The sequence below is a fragment of the Belonocnema kinseyi genome, chromosome 9 (assembly GCF_010883055.1).
Source record: "Belonocnema kinseyi isolate 2016_QV_RU_SX_M_011 chromosome 9, B_treatae_v1, whole genome shotgun sequence".
In the NCBI taxonomy this organism is placed as follows: domain Eukaryota; kingdom Metazoa; phylum Arthropoda; class Insecta; order Hymenoptera; family Cynipidae; genus Belonocnema; species Belonocnema kinseyi.
In genome coordinates, this window is record NC_046665.1 from 110,280,312 (window position 1) to 110,298,350 (window position 18,039).

At 22.4% G+C, this 18,039-nt stretch overlaps 1 protein-coding gene across 3 annotated transcripts in view; it reads left to right on the top strand.

Annotated features, from left to right (window-relative positions):
• The window catches only part of LOC117179546 (high affinity copper uptake protein 1), a 50,780-nt gene extending 33,574 nt beyond the window's left edge, over positions 1-17,206 (top strand). For 2 of the 3 annotated variants that reach the window (XM_033371455.1, XM_033371454.1), the window contains exons 3-5: positions 3,175-3,407; positions 9,109-9,138; positions 16,967-17,206. In XM_033371455.1, the coding sequence (XP_033227346.1) occupies positions 3,175-3,407; positions 9,109-9,138; positions 16,967-17,168 (465 nt within the window). In that variant the 3' untranslated portion in view covers positions 17,169-17,206. The remainder of the gene's footprint in view (positions 1-3,174; positions 3,408-9,108; positions 9,139-16,966) is intronic. The other variant, XM_033371456.1, reaches the window with a different exon arrangement.
• The last annotated feature ends 833 nt before the right edge of the window (positions 17,207-18,039 follow it).

Below are 18,039 nucleotides of genomic sequence, written 5' to 3' on the forward strand. Positions count from 1 at the left end.
TGTAATTGGTTAAGACGTTTGGAAAAGCGAAAAGAGGATGTAATTAACTCTAGATAAGTAGAGAAATGTATAATATGAGTGTATAGAGAACCATAATTGTTAGTTGTTACTATTAATCCATATAGAGATTCTATTTTGTTTTAGTTGTCAAAAAAAAAATCATTGAATGCAGGAGTAGATGGTTAAGAAAAAGGAATGTAAACCAAGTCCAATTTTTCAAGGCCGTTGGGCTGAAAAATAAATATATCTATCTTCTAGGTTGAATGTTTGAACCAAATTGTTAAAAAATACTTTTATTGGTCGAAAATTAATTTTCTTGGTTGAAAATGTAACTATACTTTGTTGAAGATGAAACTATTTTATTAAAAATTCAGTTTTTATATTAAAGTTTCATTAGTTAAGTTAAAAGTTCATTTTTTTGTTGGGAAAATTAATTTTTTGGTTGAAAATTATATATATTTTTTTAAATTAAAAACTAATACTTTCAATGATAATTTGGTTATTTAATTTTTTTTGGAAATTCACTTGTTTTTATTGAAAATCCAACTACTTGTTTGAATACTTAACCACTCTCTTAAAAAACAATATTTTTGGTTGAAGATTCATTTCTGTGGTTGAAAATTGATCTATGATTAATTGAAATTTACCCACCTTATTCTTTTTTAGTAGACAATTAATCTTCTTGGTTGAAAATTCTTTTTTTTTATCAAAAAATAACTATACCTGGTAGAAAGTTAAATCGCTTGATTAAAAATGCATTTTTTTATGAACATTTATCATTTTACTTGGATATTCGTTTCATATTGTACTTAATATGATACCAACAATAATTTTATTCAAAATAATTTGTTACCCAATTATTCCCCTATTTCTTGGCTTAGAGTTGATCCACTTTATTAAAGAAATTTTTTTTTAAATGATGCTTCATCCTTTCAATTGAAAATTCATCTATTTTGTGGAAAAATAAACTATTTTGATAATATAACTATTTTCTTAAATTAATCTTTTTAACTGAAAACTTAACCACTCAACTTTAGGTTGAAAATCGATTTTTTTAGTTGATAATGGATCTATTTGTTGAAAATTTATATTTTTTAGTAGAAAATTAATCTTCTTTGTTGAAAATTCATCCTTTTGATTGAAAAATTAACTATACCCGGTAGAAAGTTGAACCACTTGATTAAAAATCCATTCATCGTTTTGGTTGAAAATTGATTTTTTATACTGAAAATTTAACTATTCTAATTGTCTTTTTAAAAATTTATCCTTTTTAGTTCACAATTCATCCTTTGGATTGAAAATTTGCCTTTTTTAATTAAAACTCATATATTTATTAAAACTTCATAATCTATCCAGTTGAAAAATCAAGATTTTCAGTTAAATTTTCATCGTTTCAGTTAAAAAATTATCTTTTTCGTGTAAAAAACTACTTAATTGGAAGTAAAATTAATTTTTCAGCAGAAAATTGACCTATTCCATTTGTGGTTGAAAATTGATATTTTTTACTTCAAAGTTCAACTATTTGATTGACAACTGGTATTTTTTATTTAAAATTCAACTATTTGGTTTAAAATTAATTTTTTGTTTAATTTAACTATACCCGGTGGAAAGTTGAACCACATAATTAAACATTCATTTTTTCATGATCATTTATCATTTTAGTTGAAAATCCGTTCTATATTGTAATCAATATGATACACGCAATATTTTATTTAAAATAATTTATTGTCCAATTATTGCCCTATTTCTTAGATTAAAAATGAGCCACTTTATTAAAAAATTCCTTTTTTTAAATGATGCTTTATTCTTTTATTTGAAAATTCATCTATTTTGTGGAAAAATGAACTATTTTAATAATATTATTATTTTTATAAATTAATATTTTCAACGGAAAACTTAACCATTTAACTTTAGGTTGAAAATTAATTATTTTTTTTAGTTGATAATGGATCTGTTTCGTTAAAAATTCATATTTTTTAGTATAAAAGTAATCTTCTTGGTTGAAAATTCATCCTTTTGATTAAAAAATTAACTATACCCGGTAGAAAGTTGAACCACTTGATTAAAAATTCATTTTTTCATGATCATTTATCATTTTAGTTGAAAATCCGTTCTATATTGTAATCAATATGATACACGCAATATTTTATTTAAAATAATTTATTGTCCAATTATTCCCCTATTTCTTAGATTAAAGGTGAGCCACTTTATTAAAACATTCCTTTTTTTAAATGATGCTTTATTCTTTTATTTGAAAATTCATCTATTTTGTGGAAAAATGAACTATTTTGATAATATTATTATTTTCATAAATTAATATTTTTAACGGAAAACTTAACCTTAACTTAACTAAACTTGGTTGAAAATTCATCCTTTTGATTAAAAAATTAACTATACCCGGTAGAAAGTTGAACCACTTGATTAAAAATTTATTTTTTCATGAACATTTATAATTTTAGTTGAAAAATCATGTCATATTGTGTGGTCACACAAAAAATCAATAACTTTTAAACTAGTGCAAAATACAAACTTTTTTTCCACCTAAATTTTCGGAAGGGATTGCAGAATCTAATGGAACGTGGAAGAATTATTTCACAGGCGAAGAAATTTAATTAATTTGGAATTGTTTAAAAGAAACGATTATTTAAACAGTAAAAATGTTATTTACTACCGATCAATTTTTTAGCGTAAAGTGTACTTTGTAACAAAAAATTGCGTAACTCAATTATTGAAATTCGATTAACCGTTCGCGAGTAATCCATTTAAGAAAAAAATAATCAAGAACATTGATTGTTAATAACTTTAAATAAAATAAATTTTTTTGCATAAATATTTTAGGAAAGTTATTTTTATATAAAAACGAATCGAAAACTGTATAAATTTATTGATACATGCACTATTTCTACAAAATTCGATTTAAAAAAAACCCTGCGTAGTCCTATAGCCAATAGTACATAAATTATAAAAATTTTTGGTTTTTCGTTTCAGGTCTTATACTTTAATATCTGTTAAACAAACCCTCTAAAATAAAATCCTATTACTTTTTTTATAACTCCTAAAATAAATCGGCAAATTTAGGCTTTTTTTCTGCCGCTAGAGTGGTGTTAGCTATTAAACTTTAATAGTTAGTTTAATTTTTTTGAATATATTTTTGAAATCTAGTGTCCATTGCAGATGTTCTTCCACGGTGGATATTCCGAAACAGTTTTGTTCGAATGTTGGAAAATTTCCTCGGTCGGTGGTCTCGTGGGATCCATAATTGGAATTGTCATAATGGCAGCTCTGTACGAAGGCCTTAAATATTACAGAGAATATCTTTTCTGGAGAACCTACAATGCACTTCAATACAGAAGTGTTTCGATGCCACAGGAAAAAAATATCGTCGCCGAAGACAGTCGAGTCGTTCAGTAAGTTTCGTCGTTTAAAAAAACCATTTTTATTCATTAATTATAGAATTTTAGTCAAGTTCTTTGTTATGGCTTTATAGTTCGAAATTAATATTCAGAGTGTCTGCCTTACCTGGAAAAACTTGATTTTTTAAGGATTTTTTTCAAGAGGGTTACTAAATTTTTTTTTAATTGCAATTTAAAATTGAGTAACAATGATTTTTCATTAATAGAAGTAGCTTTATATTTCTAAATTTATGTATTAATTAATTTTTTTTAACTAAAAATTTTAATATGCCAGTTGAATATTCCATCATTTTAGTTAAACATTCGTATTTTTTGGTTGAAATTAATTTCCTTTGTTGAAAATTTATCTTTTAGGTTGAAAAATCATTTATTTTAGAGAAAAATTCATCGTTTTAGTTAAAAATCTATTTGTTTTGTTTAAGTTAAACTATTCCGGTTGAAGTTTAATTATTTTCGTAAAAAATTCATCAGTTTGGTTGAAAATTTATCCTGTTTAGATTAAACTTGTGTATTTATTAAAAATTCATGTATTGTGTTGAAAAGTCATCTTTTTTGGTAAAAAAGTAATTTTTGTTTAAAAAATTCATCTATTGGGTTGACAATTGATGTTTTTTTTATTGAAATTCAACTATTTGGTCTAAAATTAATTTTGTAACTGGAAATTTAACAATTTTAGTTTAAAATAATGTATTTTGTTGAAAGTTCATCTTTTTTTATGATATAAATTAATCCTTGTAAATTAATTTTTTTCTTTGCTGAAAATTGAATTATTCTACTTCAAATATTATAGTTGAGGATTCATAATTTTAGTTTAAAATTGATATATATATATTTACATACATATATTTTTTTTTAAAGGTAGATATATTTTTTTAATTAATAGTTTTGTTAAAAATTATTTTTAACTAAAATCTAATTACTATTTCAATTTAATATTACATCATTTTAGTTTAAAATTTATTTGTTTTTGTTTAAGGTTAAACTATTGCAGTTGGAGATTGAATATTTTATTGGAAAATTCATCAGTTTGGTTGAAAATTAATTTTTTTAACTGAAAATTGAACTATTCCATTTTTAATTGATCATATTTAGTTAAAAATTTATATCCTGGGTTGAAAAATTGTCTTTTTTTTTTTGAAACTCATAGATTTTGTTGAAATATTCATATATTTTATTGAAAAATCTTTTTTTTTTGGTAGAAAATTAATTTGTTTGTTTCGAAAATGTCACTATTTGGTTGAAGATTAATTTTTTTAACTGCAAATTTAATAATTTTAGTTTAAAATAATGTATTTTGTTCAAAATTCGTCTTTTTTGGTAGAAATTAATCTTTTTGAGATTGAAAATTCTTTCTTTTTTTTTGCTGAAAATTAAATTATTCTAGTTAAAGATTGATAATTTTATTTAAAAATTCATAATTTTGGTTTAAAATTCAAATATTATAGAAATTAATTTTCTTGATTGAAATTTCATTTTTTTGTTCAATGTTAAACTATTCCAGTTGAAGATTTATAATTTTAGTTGAAAATTCATCAATTTGGTTGAAAATTAATTTTTTTACTGCAAATAGAAATATTCCATTTTTCGTTGTAAGATGATCTTTTTGAGTTCAAAATTTATCCCTTGGGTTGAAAATTTGTTTTTTTTTCGGTTGAAACTCATAGATTTTGTTGAAAACTCACATCTTTTTGAAATTTTTTTTTTTTTTTGTAGAAAATTAATCTTTTTGTTTCGAAAATTCATCGATTTGGTTGAAAATTCGAGTATGTCAGAGTCAAATTTTCATCGTTTTGGTTGAAAATTGATTTTTTATACAGAAAATTTAACTATTCTAATTGTCTTTTTAAAATTTATCCTTTTTAGTTCAAAATTCATCCTTTGGATTGAAAATTTGCCTTTTTTAAATTAAAACTCATATATTTATTAAAACTTCATAATCTATCCAGTTGAAAAATCAAGATTTTCAGTTAAATTTTCATCGTTTCAGTTAAAAATGATCTTTTTCGTGGTTGAAAACTAATATTTTTTACTTCAAAATTCATCTATTTGACAACTGGTATTTTTTATTTAAAATTCAACTATTTGGTTTAAAATTAATTTTTTGTTTAACTGGGAATTTAACAATTTTAGTTGAAAATTATTGTATTTTGTTCAAAATTCGTCTTTTTTGTTAGAAATTAATCTTCTTGAGGTTGAAAATTCATATTTTTGTTTTAAAATTCAAATATATCAGTTGAGGATTCATCATTTTACTTTAAAATTAATAATTTTTTGTTTTTGAAAATTTAGATATTTTTTTTAATTAATTTTTTGGTTAAAAAATATTTTTAACCAAAATTCAATTACGATTTCAATTTAATATTCCATAATTTTTGTAAAAATTCGTCTTTTCTGGTAGTAATCATATATTTTTTTAAAAAATCTTTCTTTTTTGTGGTAAATTAATTCTTTTGTTTCGAAAATTCATCTATTTGGTTGAAAATTAAACACTTCAGTTCAAAATTGATCTTTTTTACTTAAAATTCATCTATATCAGTTGAAGATTTATAATTTCAGTTAAAAATGTATTACTTTGGTTAAAAATTTGATGTTCTAACAATTGATCTGTTTTGGTTGTGAGTTTAACTATTTGGTTGAACATTAATTTTTTCAACATAATATTAAACTATTTTAGTTGAAAAATAATGTTTTTCGTTGATAATACGTCTTTTTGGTCGAAATTAATCTTCTTGAGGTTGAGAATTCATTTTAATTGTGCCAAAAATCATTTGATTTGAAAATTCATCTGATTGGTTTAAAATCCAACTATTGTAGCTGAATATTCATTACAATTTCAAATTAATAATGCATAATTTTAGTTCAATTTTGATCTCTCTGTTTGAATATTAATTTTTTCTTAACTGAAAATTTAACTATTAAATTTTTGATTAACAATTTATGCTGTTTCGTCGAAAATTCATGTATTTTTTTGAAATTTTGTTGCCAGAAATTACTTTTCTTGGGGTTGAAAATTCATCGGTTTATTTGAAAGTTCGTCTCTTTTGGTAAGTTTTAATCTTCTGGAGGTTGAAAATTCATCAACTTGGTTGCAAATTAATTTGTTTAATGGAAAATTGAATTTTCCTTTTTTGGTTGAAAATTAATCTTTTATACTTTAAAATTCAACAATTTGGTTAAAAATTGGTATTTTTTATTTAGAAATTTAATTATTTCGTTGTAAATTTATATATTTTGTTGAAAAATCGTTTTTTATTTTTGTAGAAAATTAATTATCTTGGTTAAAAATGCACATATTTCGTTGAAATTTCATTTTCTTGTCGATTATTTAACTATTTTGTTTGATTTTTTTTTTTGGTCGAATAATAATAATTTATTTCTTAAACTGAAAATTGAACTATTCTTTTTTGCTTGAAAATTGATCTTTTTTACTTCAAAATTCAACTATGCGGTTAAAAATTAACTTATTTCATTAAATTTCAATTTTATTATGGATAATTAAAGTATTTTGTTAAAAATTTTTGTTTGTTTGTTGAATAATAATTTTGTAGCTGGAAATGTAACTGTTTTAGTTGAAAAATAATGATTTTGTTATAAATTCATGTATTTTGTTGCAAAATCGTTGTTTTTTTAAAGTAGAAAATGAATTTTCTGGGTTGAAAATTAAATTATTTCGTTGAAATTCCATTTTTTTGTCGATAATTTAACTATTTTGTTGAAAAATCGTTTTTGATTTTTGTAGAAAATTAATCTTCTTGGTTAAAAATTTACTTTTTTGGTTGAATTACACTTTTATAATTGGAAATTTAACTATTTTAGTTGAAAATTAATATATTTTGTTGAAAATTCGTCTTTTGTTGAAAACACGTCTATTTTTTTTTTTTATTTTGACAATGGATCTTTTTTACTTCAAAATTTAACTGTTTGGTTCAAAATTTACTTTTTTCATTGAAATTCAATTTTTTGTTGTTGATAATTTAACCATTTTTTTTGAAAAATCGGTTTTTATTTTTGTAGAAAATTAATATTCTTGTTGAAAAGTTTACTTTTTTCTTTGAAATAATAACTTTGTAGCTGAGAATATAAGTTTTTAAATTGAAAAATAATTATTTTGTTATATTTCGTTGTAAATTCATGTATTTTGTTGAAAATCGTTTTTTTTTTAGTAGAAAATAAATTTTCTGGGTTCAAAATTCACATTTTTCGTTGAAATTCCATTTTTTTCGATAATTTGATCTATTTTCTTGATTTTTTTTCTTAAATAATAATTTAAAAATTGGTTTTGTAACTATTTTAGGTTAAAATTAACGTATCTTGTTGAAAATTCGTCTTTTCGGTAGAAATGGATCTTCAGGTGGAATATTCATCTTTTTGGCTGAAAGTTCATCAGCTTAGTTGAAAAATTATTTATTTAACTGAAAATTGAACTCTTCTTTTTTTCTTGAAAATTGGTCTTTGTTTTTTAAAAGTTCAACTATTTGGTTAAAAATGTACCTTTTTCGTTGAAATTCAATTTTTGTGTGGATAATTTAACTATTTTGTTGAAAATTCTTTTTTTTGTTGAATAATAATTTTGTAGCTAAAAAGTCAACTGTTTTAGTTGAAAATTTATCAGTTTCATTGAAAATTAATTAATTTAACTGAAAATTGAACTATTATTTTTTGTTTGAAATTTCATATTGTTTACTTCAAAATTCAACAAATTGCTTGAAAATTTGTCTTTTTTGGTTGAAAGTTGAAATATTTCGTTGTAACTTCATGTATTTTGTTGAAAAATTGTTTTTTTAGTATAAAATGAATTTTCTTGATTACAAATTCACATTTTTCGTTGAAATTTCATTTTTTGTCGATGAATTAACTATTTTTTGGAAAATTCTTTTTTTTTCAATAATAATTTTATAATTTTAAATTGAACTATTTTAGTTGAAAATTAATTTATTTCGTTGCAAATTCATCTTCTTGGTAGAAATTAATTTTCTTCAGGTGGAAAGTTCATCTTTTTGGTTGAAAATTCATCGGCCAAGTTGAAAATTAATTAATTTAACTGGAAATTGATCTATTCTTTTTTGCTTGACAATTTATCTTTTTTAATTCAAAATTCAACTATTTGGTTGAAATTTTTTTTAAAGTTTAAAATTCAACTATTTCGTTAAAAATTCACGTATTGTGTTGAAAAATCGTCTTTTTGAGTAGAAAATTAATTTTTATTTATTTGAGAATTCAACTATTTGATATGAAATTCATCTATCTTGTTTTAAATTCGATATTTTTATTTGAAAAAATGGGAATTTAAAGCGGTTTCAATTAAATTTAATAAAGTAGCTATATTATTTGACTAAAATATGCACTGAATTTGAAGTATAAGAAGATAAAATAAAAAATTTGTTTGAATTATTATTCAAATTCACGAACTTTGGAGACAAATTCATTACATGTTTATTTTATTTAGTAGTATTTAAATTATTTCGTTAACCGACGGTGCAAATATATTTAAGAGTATCCTGTACTATATTTTGTCGATGTTTTTTAAATTAATTATATTAATTGAATCTCTAGAAAATAAAAAAAAAAATTGAAATACCTGAAAAAACCTGAAATTGTGAGTATTTTTTTTTATTTTTCAAGGATTTGAGTAGACACCCTGATATTGATCAATAATTAGTGACTGTAGAATTATTTGTTAACTTTATTATTCTAGTATGGTCGGCGAGGTTATCCACAAACAGCCGTAAGTAAATATGAAAAGGGCCATTTTCGTATAGTTGGATGAAAAAACTGTGTAATTGTCACGTATATAGAAATTTTGGTTTCAGGATTCCCTGGAATTTTGTTAAAAGGGTTTTTTTCACTTTTTTGTAATTCAGATTTTAAGTCCTATAAACAGGGCTCGGACTCAAACCTATATTGACACTATTTTTTCACTTTCCCTCAAAAATAGTTAAAAATACTATTAATTCATCTGTTTATTTTTTTCCATTTCAGGCCTCGAATTGTACATTTTCAACGTTTTTCTAATTTTGTATGAAAAATCGTTCAAAGTACTGCCATTTTTATTTTTATTACTTACTGGTTGATTATTTTAAAATCGAAAAACGTCCAAACTCGGATAATTTCTAATTGGAAATTAAAAAAAAGCTTATGATTAAACAATTTTAAGACAAATCAGTTTCAAGTTTAACAATATTTTAATATAAATTTTGTTAGTTATAAACAGTGCCAAACAAAAGCATTCATCTTTTATAAATATAAAAAAAATACAAAGTTTTTTGGTTTAGAAATTGTTCAAATTGGAAATCATTTCCCAATTAATAAGAATTCAAATAGTAATTATTCGCGTTTGGGAAAGAATGAAGTTTAAATTTCTGGAAATTTTTGTTTGTTTGAAATGTTCAGTATTGAATAATTAAAATTAAGAAGCATTTAAAATAACAGAATTTTGAATTCATTGGATTTTTAATGTACATTCAATTTAAATTAACCTATTTCCGTATAAAATAACTAAAATTGATTTTTAATTGCAAAATCATATACAATTCAATTTAAGTTAACTATATTCAGACGAGACATTTACTTGAAGTAACCCGAATTGTATTACAATTGCTGATAATTTGAATTTTCCACCTCAAAAATCAGTTTCTACCGAAAAGACGAATTTTCAACAAAATATATTAATTTTCAACTAAAATATTTAAAATCATGTTCTTTTAAATTGTTTTATTAAACATAAAATGGTTAAATTACCAATTATAAAATTATTATTTAACCAAAAAAAAAAATTGAACAAAATAGTTAAATTATCAAAAAAAAAAAAAAAATTGAATTTCAAAGAAAAAAGTACAATTTTAACCAAATAGTTGAATTTTGAAGCAAAAAAGATAGTTGTCAACCAAAGAAGAATAGTTCAATTTTCAGTTAACTTAATTAATTTTCAACTAAGCTGATGAATTTTCAACCAAAAAGATTAAATTTTCCACCTAAAAATCAATTTCTACGAACAGACGAATTTTCAACTAAGTATATTAATTTTCAACTAAAATAGTTAAATTTCCAATTATAAAATTATTATTTAACCAAAAAAATTTTTCAACAAAATAGTTCAATTATCGACAAAAAAAGTAATTTTAACGACAAAATTTGAATTTTTAATTCAAAAATTCATTTTCTACTAAAAAAACAAACGATTTTTGAATAAAGTACGTATGAATTTACAACGAAATATAACAAAACCATTATTTTCCAACTTAAACAGTTATATTTTCAGCTACAAAATTATTATTCAACAAAAAAAAAAAAAGAGTTTTCAACATAATAGTTAAATTATCAAAAAAAAAATTGAATTTCAACGAAAAAAGTAAATTTTTAACCAAATAGTTGAATTTTGCAGTAAAACAGATAAATCGTCAACCAAAAAAGAGTAGTTCAATTTTCAGTTAAATTAATTAATTTTCCACCTGAAAATCAATTTCTACCGATAAGACGAATTTTCAACAAAATAGTTAAATTATCGACTAAAAAATGGAATTTTAAAGAAAAATGTGAATTTTTAACAAAAACAAACGATTTTTCAACAAAATACATGAATTTACAACGAAATATAACAAAATAATTATTTTTCAACTAAAAAAATTTAATTTCGTTCTACAAAATTATTATTAAAAAAAGAATTGTTGAGATTAATTTTAGTTTCTTGAATTGAATTTAAATTTACAAGATATCTACTTCAATCAACTAGAAATGTGAAATTAATATCTGGATTAAAAATCAGCAATTTGATATAATTACATTTAGGAATAAAGAATATCAAATTTAAATTGTTGAAATTAAAAATTAAAAAATCTTAGATGTGCACAATAATTAAAAAAATAATATTTTCCAGAAAATATTCGAAAATATTAAGTTGTTTCGTTTGAAAATACTTCAAATTATAAATTATTTCCCAATTAAAAATCGTAGATCTAAAAAAAATTTTAATGAACAACATTTTTAAAAATTCAAGCAATCCAAGTTTAAAGTCAATTAAAACTTTAAAATGCCCTCATTTTAAAATAATGCAAGTTTACAGTTTTTAATTTTTAGAAAGAAATATTTTAGACTTAGATTAATCCTTTCATTGGTTTTTAAATGATATCAAAATTACTGAGAGTTAAAAATACTAAAAAATTAAACTTATCCTTTTTAAAGGATATTTATTTATTTTATTGTGACTAATAAGCAATTATTTTTCAACGATTTTCTTTGCCCTTGAAAATATTTTTAATTGGAAGTTTAATTACTTTTATCTTTTGTGATTGTTCTTCATTAATTATATTTTTCTCTTTCTCTCTAAATTAGTTTAGAATTGACGTAATAACATCTTTTAGAAATTAAAAATACTTCAATAGAATGCAAAATTATCAATATTATATGAAATTCCTTTAAAATAATGTATTTTTTGTATGCTTTATAATTAAAAAAATATATAATGGGGTTAACCATTGAGAAAAATAAAAACATTATTAATTGAAGTTTTTTTAGCAGAACATTTTATTCTGTATTTCGAAAGATAAATTTTTCGAAATTTTATGTGACTCGACCTTTTTTTTAATAGTCTAATTGATCCGAGGCCTGCATGACTTATTTATATATAAGAATATCATTTAAAAAATGTCCTGCCACTATTTTGTTACTATTTTTCAAAATTGATGCCACTACGAACTATATTTTTTATCTCTTAAATCAGTTCGAGCCCTGTATTAATTTCCAGGGGCCAATTAAATCACAACACCTGTAAATATTTTGCACGAGTTTTTTGCATGTAAAAAGTGTCTTTCGATGTATTTTCGAAAATTTTTCGGTACTCTTTATATGAAGACATGAGAAGAACAACTGAATGAGAAACCATTTTTCTTTTAAATTTCTTTAAATATTCATTCTACTTAATATTTGATTAATGTAAAGACTTATCCAAATTTAAACAAACCTCTTTCTCTTATTTTTTTTCTTTTCAAAACCGGTGTAGATTCCGCTGTTTAAAAATTAGAACAATTATTTATTTTATATTGTTTTCTCGCTCAGAGGTTAATTTTAAAATTTTCATAGTTAAGTTTTTTACTTAAATTTAATTTTTTTAATAGATACTGTTTAATAGATATTGCTTTAAATTATAAACATTTTTATTAAAATCTTTTTTTTTGTATCAGACAATTTCTAGATGTTTTAAATTCAACAATTTCAGAATGATTAATTGTATATGCATATTTGTCACATACAATCAAATTTTCTTTTGAAGATTTGAAAAAAATTACAATTTATAATTTAATTATATATGAATAACAATATTGATTGAAAGTAAGAGTTTTCTAACATATTTTATACAAGTGGAATTAATCATTTATCTCGTTTAAAAAATTGGTAGGACTCTTAATATTTTAAAATATTATATTATTTAAAAGAATATTAAAAAGAATTTCAAGAGATTTCGTTTGGAAAATGTTACAATTTTTATATTAAAAATTTTTATTATTATTTTTTAAATACTGTTTTAAAGTGAAGTTTGAAAGAAAAAAATTTTTAAAGAGAAATTTGATTAATACTTTTAATTTAATTTATATTCAAAGGATTTTAAATGATTTCGCTTGGAAAATTTGTGGCTCTCTTTATATTAAAAAAACTTGTTACAATGGATTATTAAACAGTTATTTTTTATTTTTTCAAATAAAATAATAATAATATAATATATAATAATAAATGATTTTAATAAATAAATAATATTATAAAATATTTTATTCCCTGAAACTTCAACTATTTTCTAATTTAGATTCAAAATATAATTACGAGAACGATTTAAAATATATAAAAATGGTTTATTTAACCAATTTTATCTTTTTTTCTGACTTTCAAATCGCCCTAAATTTATTTTGAACTACCGAAGTATATCCAGTCAACATAAATTGATTCTTGAATGGCAGAAATGATGAAAAAATCTTTTTAAATTATTTAAAAGCAATACAATTTCTTACAAAAAGATTTTTTCTTTTCTAAATGTAAAGAAAAAATATTTTAAAATAAAACAAAAAGGAACGTGCAAGCAGTTGACTACAACAAAACGCCAAATAATGAATCATATAGTTGAATTATCAACCAAAAAGTTGCCTTTTCAACAGAAAAGATTAATTTTCTAACTATAAAGATGAATTTTCAACTAAATTGATGAATTTTCGACAAATTGTTCAATTTTCAACTTCTAACCGATAATTTTCTAACCAAAAATGTAATACTTTAATTTTAAGATACAAAATTTCATTTGTTATTCCCTAAAAAACTAGTTTTAAACAAATTACTTCAGCTTTTTAAAAAATCGTTGAATTTTCGATAAAAAAAAATGAATGTTCAACCAAATAATTCAATTTTGAACCAAAAAGACGAATTTTCAACCAATTACATCAATTATAAACCAAATTGTTAAATTTTAAAGCCAAGTGCATTTTTGAAAAAGTAATTTTACTTTAAAGTAGGTGGATAATTTAAAAAAATTCTTAACGGAACATTTAATAACAGACATTTAAAGCAATAAATAATTTAATTTGAAATAAAAACCAGTTAAATTTAACCAAAAAAGACAAGTTCTCAATCAAATAATTGAATCCTCAAACAAAACAGATTATTTTTTAACCAAGCATTAGTATTTTTAACCAAGAAGGATGAATTTTTAAACAAGAAGATTTATTTTCTACGAAAAAAGACAAAATTTCCACAAAATACATGAATTTTCAACCAAATAGGGGAATTATTAAATAGAAAAGATCAATTTTCATTTAAAAATATCAAATTTTTATCAAAAATCGAATCGTTACATTTTTAGTTAATAACATTAATTCTGAAAAATGAAAAATTTTCAACAAAGTAGTTAAATTTTGAACCAAAGAGATGAATCTTAAAACAGTGTGAATTTTGAAAATATGAAAGTGATTTTCAAACTTATTAAGTTCCTAACCACTTTCATTATTCTATATTTTTATTAGATTATTCAAATTTGCAAATTTTGCATGAAAAATAAAAATTAATCACACTCATTTAATTATTGCTGCTTTTATGACAAATTTGAGCTTCATTTTACATCTTAATCCTGTAATATAACAATTTTCGCGTTAAAAACTACCCCATTTCTCCCTTTTTAGCTCTTTTTGCGCTCTGATCCATTTTATCCAGTTGTTATTCTCGTGTCTTGAATATTTTCATTTTGTTACTTTAATAGGCTTCAAACTGCTCTCTCAAATTTCTCATCATAATAATAAGCAGAAGGGACGATGGAAAGATTCCGAAAAATAAAATTCCTGATTTGAAAAATTCTCGAACAATAAAATTATCGAATTACAAAATTCCCGAATAAAAAAAATACTGGAATTTCAAAACTCCTGAATTGGAAAATTTTTGAATAATAAAATATTGAATTTAGTTATAGAAAAAAAGCTACACCTTTTATTTGTTTATAACATCATCTGTTTTGTTCATTTTGTCAACTTATCACTTGTCTATTTTGTACTGCATCATCAAGTCATCTTAAAGTTATAATAAATCTACGCTTTTATCAGTTTCAAATCGTGTTTAATATCTTCGATATTCCGATAAAATCAACCAAGTTACAACAACAAATTTCCAAATAATAAAATTCTCCAGTAATAAAATTCTCGAATCATAAAATTCCTGAATTATAAAGCTCCCGAATTGGAAAATTTCCATATAATAAAATTCTCGTCTTACAAAAATCCCGAATTATAAAATTCTCGAAGAATAAAATTCTCGAATTACAAAATTCTTGAATAATAAAATTCCCGAAGAACAAAATTCTCGTATTACGAAATTCCCCGAATAATACAATTCTTCATTTACAAAATTCGCGATTAATAAATTTCTCTAATTAAAAAATTTCCGAATAAGATGCTTGAATTACAAAAATCCCGCATAATAAAATTCTCGAATTACAAAATTCCTGAATAATAAAATTCCTGAATTACAAAATTCCCGAATAATAAAATTCTCGAATTAGAAAATTCCCAAATAATAAAATTTCCGAATAATAAAATTCTTGATTTCCAAAATCCCCGAATAATAAAATTCTCGATTTACAAAATTCCCGAACAATAAAATTCTCTCATTAGCAAATTCCCCGAATAATAAAATCCTCAATTTGCAAAAATGCCGAATAATAATTTTCTCTAATTAAAAAATTCCCGAATAATAAAATTTCCGAATATTAAAATTCCCGAATACTAAAATTTTCGAATTACAAAATTCTTGAATAATAGAATTTCCGAAAAGTAAAATTCTCGAAATACAAAGTTCCTGAATAATAAAATTCCTGAATTGCAAAATTACCGAATAATAAAATTCTCGAATTACAAAACTCCCGAATAATAAAATTCTCAAGTAATAAAATTCTCGAATTACAAATTGCCCGAATAATAAAATTCTCGAATTACAAAATTTCCCGAATAATAAAATTTTCGATTACTAAAATTGTCGAATTACAAAATTCTTGAATAATACAATTTCCGAAGAATAAAATTCTCGAATTACAAAGTTCCTGAATAATAAAATGCCTGAATTGCAAAATTCCCCAATACTAAAATTTTCGAATTACAAAATTCCCGAATAATAAAGTTTTGTAATTACAAGAATCGTGAATAATAAAATTCTCGAATTACAAAATTCCTGAATAAAAAAATTCCTGACTAATAAACTTCTCGAATCAGAAAATTTCCGAAGAATAAAAGTCCGGAATAATAAAATTCTCAAATTACAAAATTCTCGATTTACAAAAGTCCCGAATAATAAAATTCTGTAATTACAAAATTTCCGAATAATACAATTTTCGAATTAAATAATTCCCAAATAATAAAATGCTCTAATTTCGAAATTCCTAAATTTAAACAATCAAATCTTTTTTTATCAATATTATTTATTTCTCAGAAATACAATAATCAAACATTTGTATAAACAAAAATTATTTTAATGTTTAAAGTTTCTAAAATAATTTTCTGAATTAAAAATAACAATAATTGAAAAAATATATATATTTCTGGATGAACATTTTTTTAATTATTATTTTTTTCTTAACAAAAATTTTAGAATCTTGAAACGTTCAAAATAATTTTTCTTGATATAAATATTTCATTATTGTGTTTTTAGTATTTAAATTTAAAAAAAAAATGAATTTTTTAAAATTCGTAAACTTTCTAGTTTGGACAATTTTTTTATAATTCCTAAATTTTATTAATCGGGGATTTTATTATTAGAAAATTTTCCAATTCGGGAATTTTTTTTCATGATTTTTTAGTCATTCCAAGCAGAACTCTTCTTCCTTTGTAAATATGTTTAAATTGTATAATAATAAAAAAATTGGTGTAATCTGAAGCTGAGAACTTGAATTGAAATTGATCTTTAAATTAAGGCTTCTTTGTTCGGGAAAAAAGATTCTCCATCTAGTTTCTGCAGACTCTTGCTCATTTTCTTCCTCATGAAACTTTTTTTTTCGCTATTTCTGTAAGAAATGAATCAAGTTTTTCTCTTCTCTACAGGCCCACAATGCTGTCTTGGATGCACACCTTCCAGACGTTTTTACACATAATCCAGATCATCCTCTCGTATTTTCTGATGCTCATCTTCATGACCTACAACGTCTGGTTGTGCTTTGCTGTGGTTTTGGGTACAGCGATTGGTTACTTCCTTTTTGGCTGGAAAAAATCCGTGATTGTGGACGTGACGGAACATTGCCACTAATTTATAATATAATTTAACAAAAAAAAAACAAGTTAAGTTCTAACCAGTGCATACCATTTTATCATGAAGGTTTTTTTTTCTACACTCAAGAGCGAATTAATTAATTAATTAAGAGTCTTAATCGTCGAACAGAAGCCGGCGATTCGAGTTGCTTCATATTGAAATTCTACAAAAAGTCAGTCCACAAATTTTACTTTAAGTCAAATTATGTGACGCTTTTTTTTTTATTTTCAATTCAATTTATTCGCATGAAAATTTTAATTTAGTATCTACTAGAATTTAAATATGATATTCTTGGGAGTCAGGAAAACTGGGTTTTTTTTTTATTTTCTAGAACTGGAATTCTGTTGAAATTAAATTATTTTGTTAATCAATAGAAATTTGGTGAATTCATTAAAAATCTGCAAAACTCAATAAAATTTTGGTAAATTTTTGTAAAATTGTGGTAAAATCACAAAAATTCTTTGAAATTTTATAACATTTTGTTGAATTTTTTAATAACTTTTTTTCCAGTAAATTACAGAGAATTATATTAATTTAGCCGCACTTACATTGAATTTTGCAATTTTCTATAATTCTGTTACATTTAATATCATTTTGTTAAGTTAACTAGAATTATTATTTTTAATTAACCAAAATTCTGTTTAATTCAGTTGAAATGTGCTAAATTCGACAGAAATTTCCAATCTTCGTAATTGAAATTCTTGCAAATTCTATCATTACAAATCCAAATAATAAAAATTACAAAAATTTAAAAAAAATGTTAATATTTAGGTAATTTTAAAATCTTCAATATAACTTTAAAAAATTGAATTTTCAAGATTTTTAAATTGAACTATCTCTAATTCTGCATACTTATTTAAAAATGAGT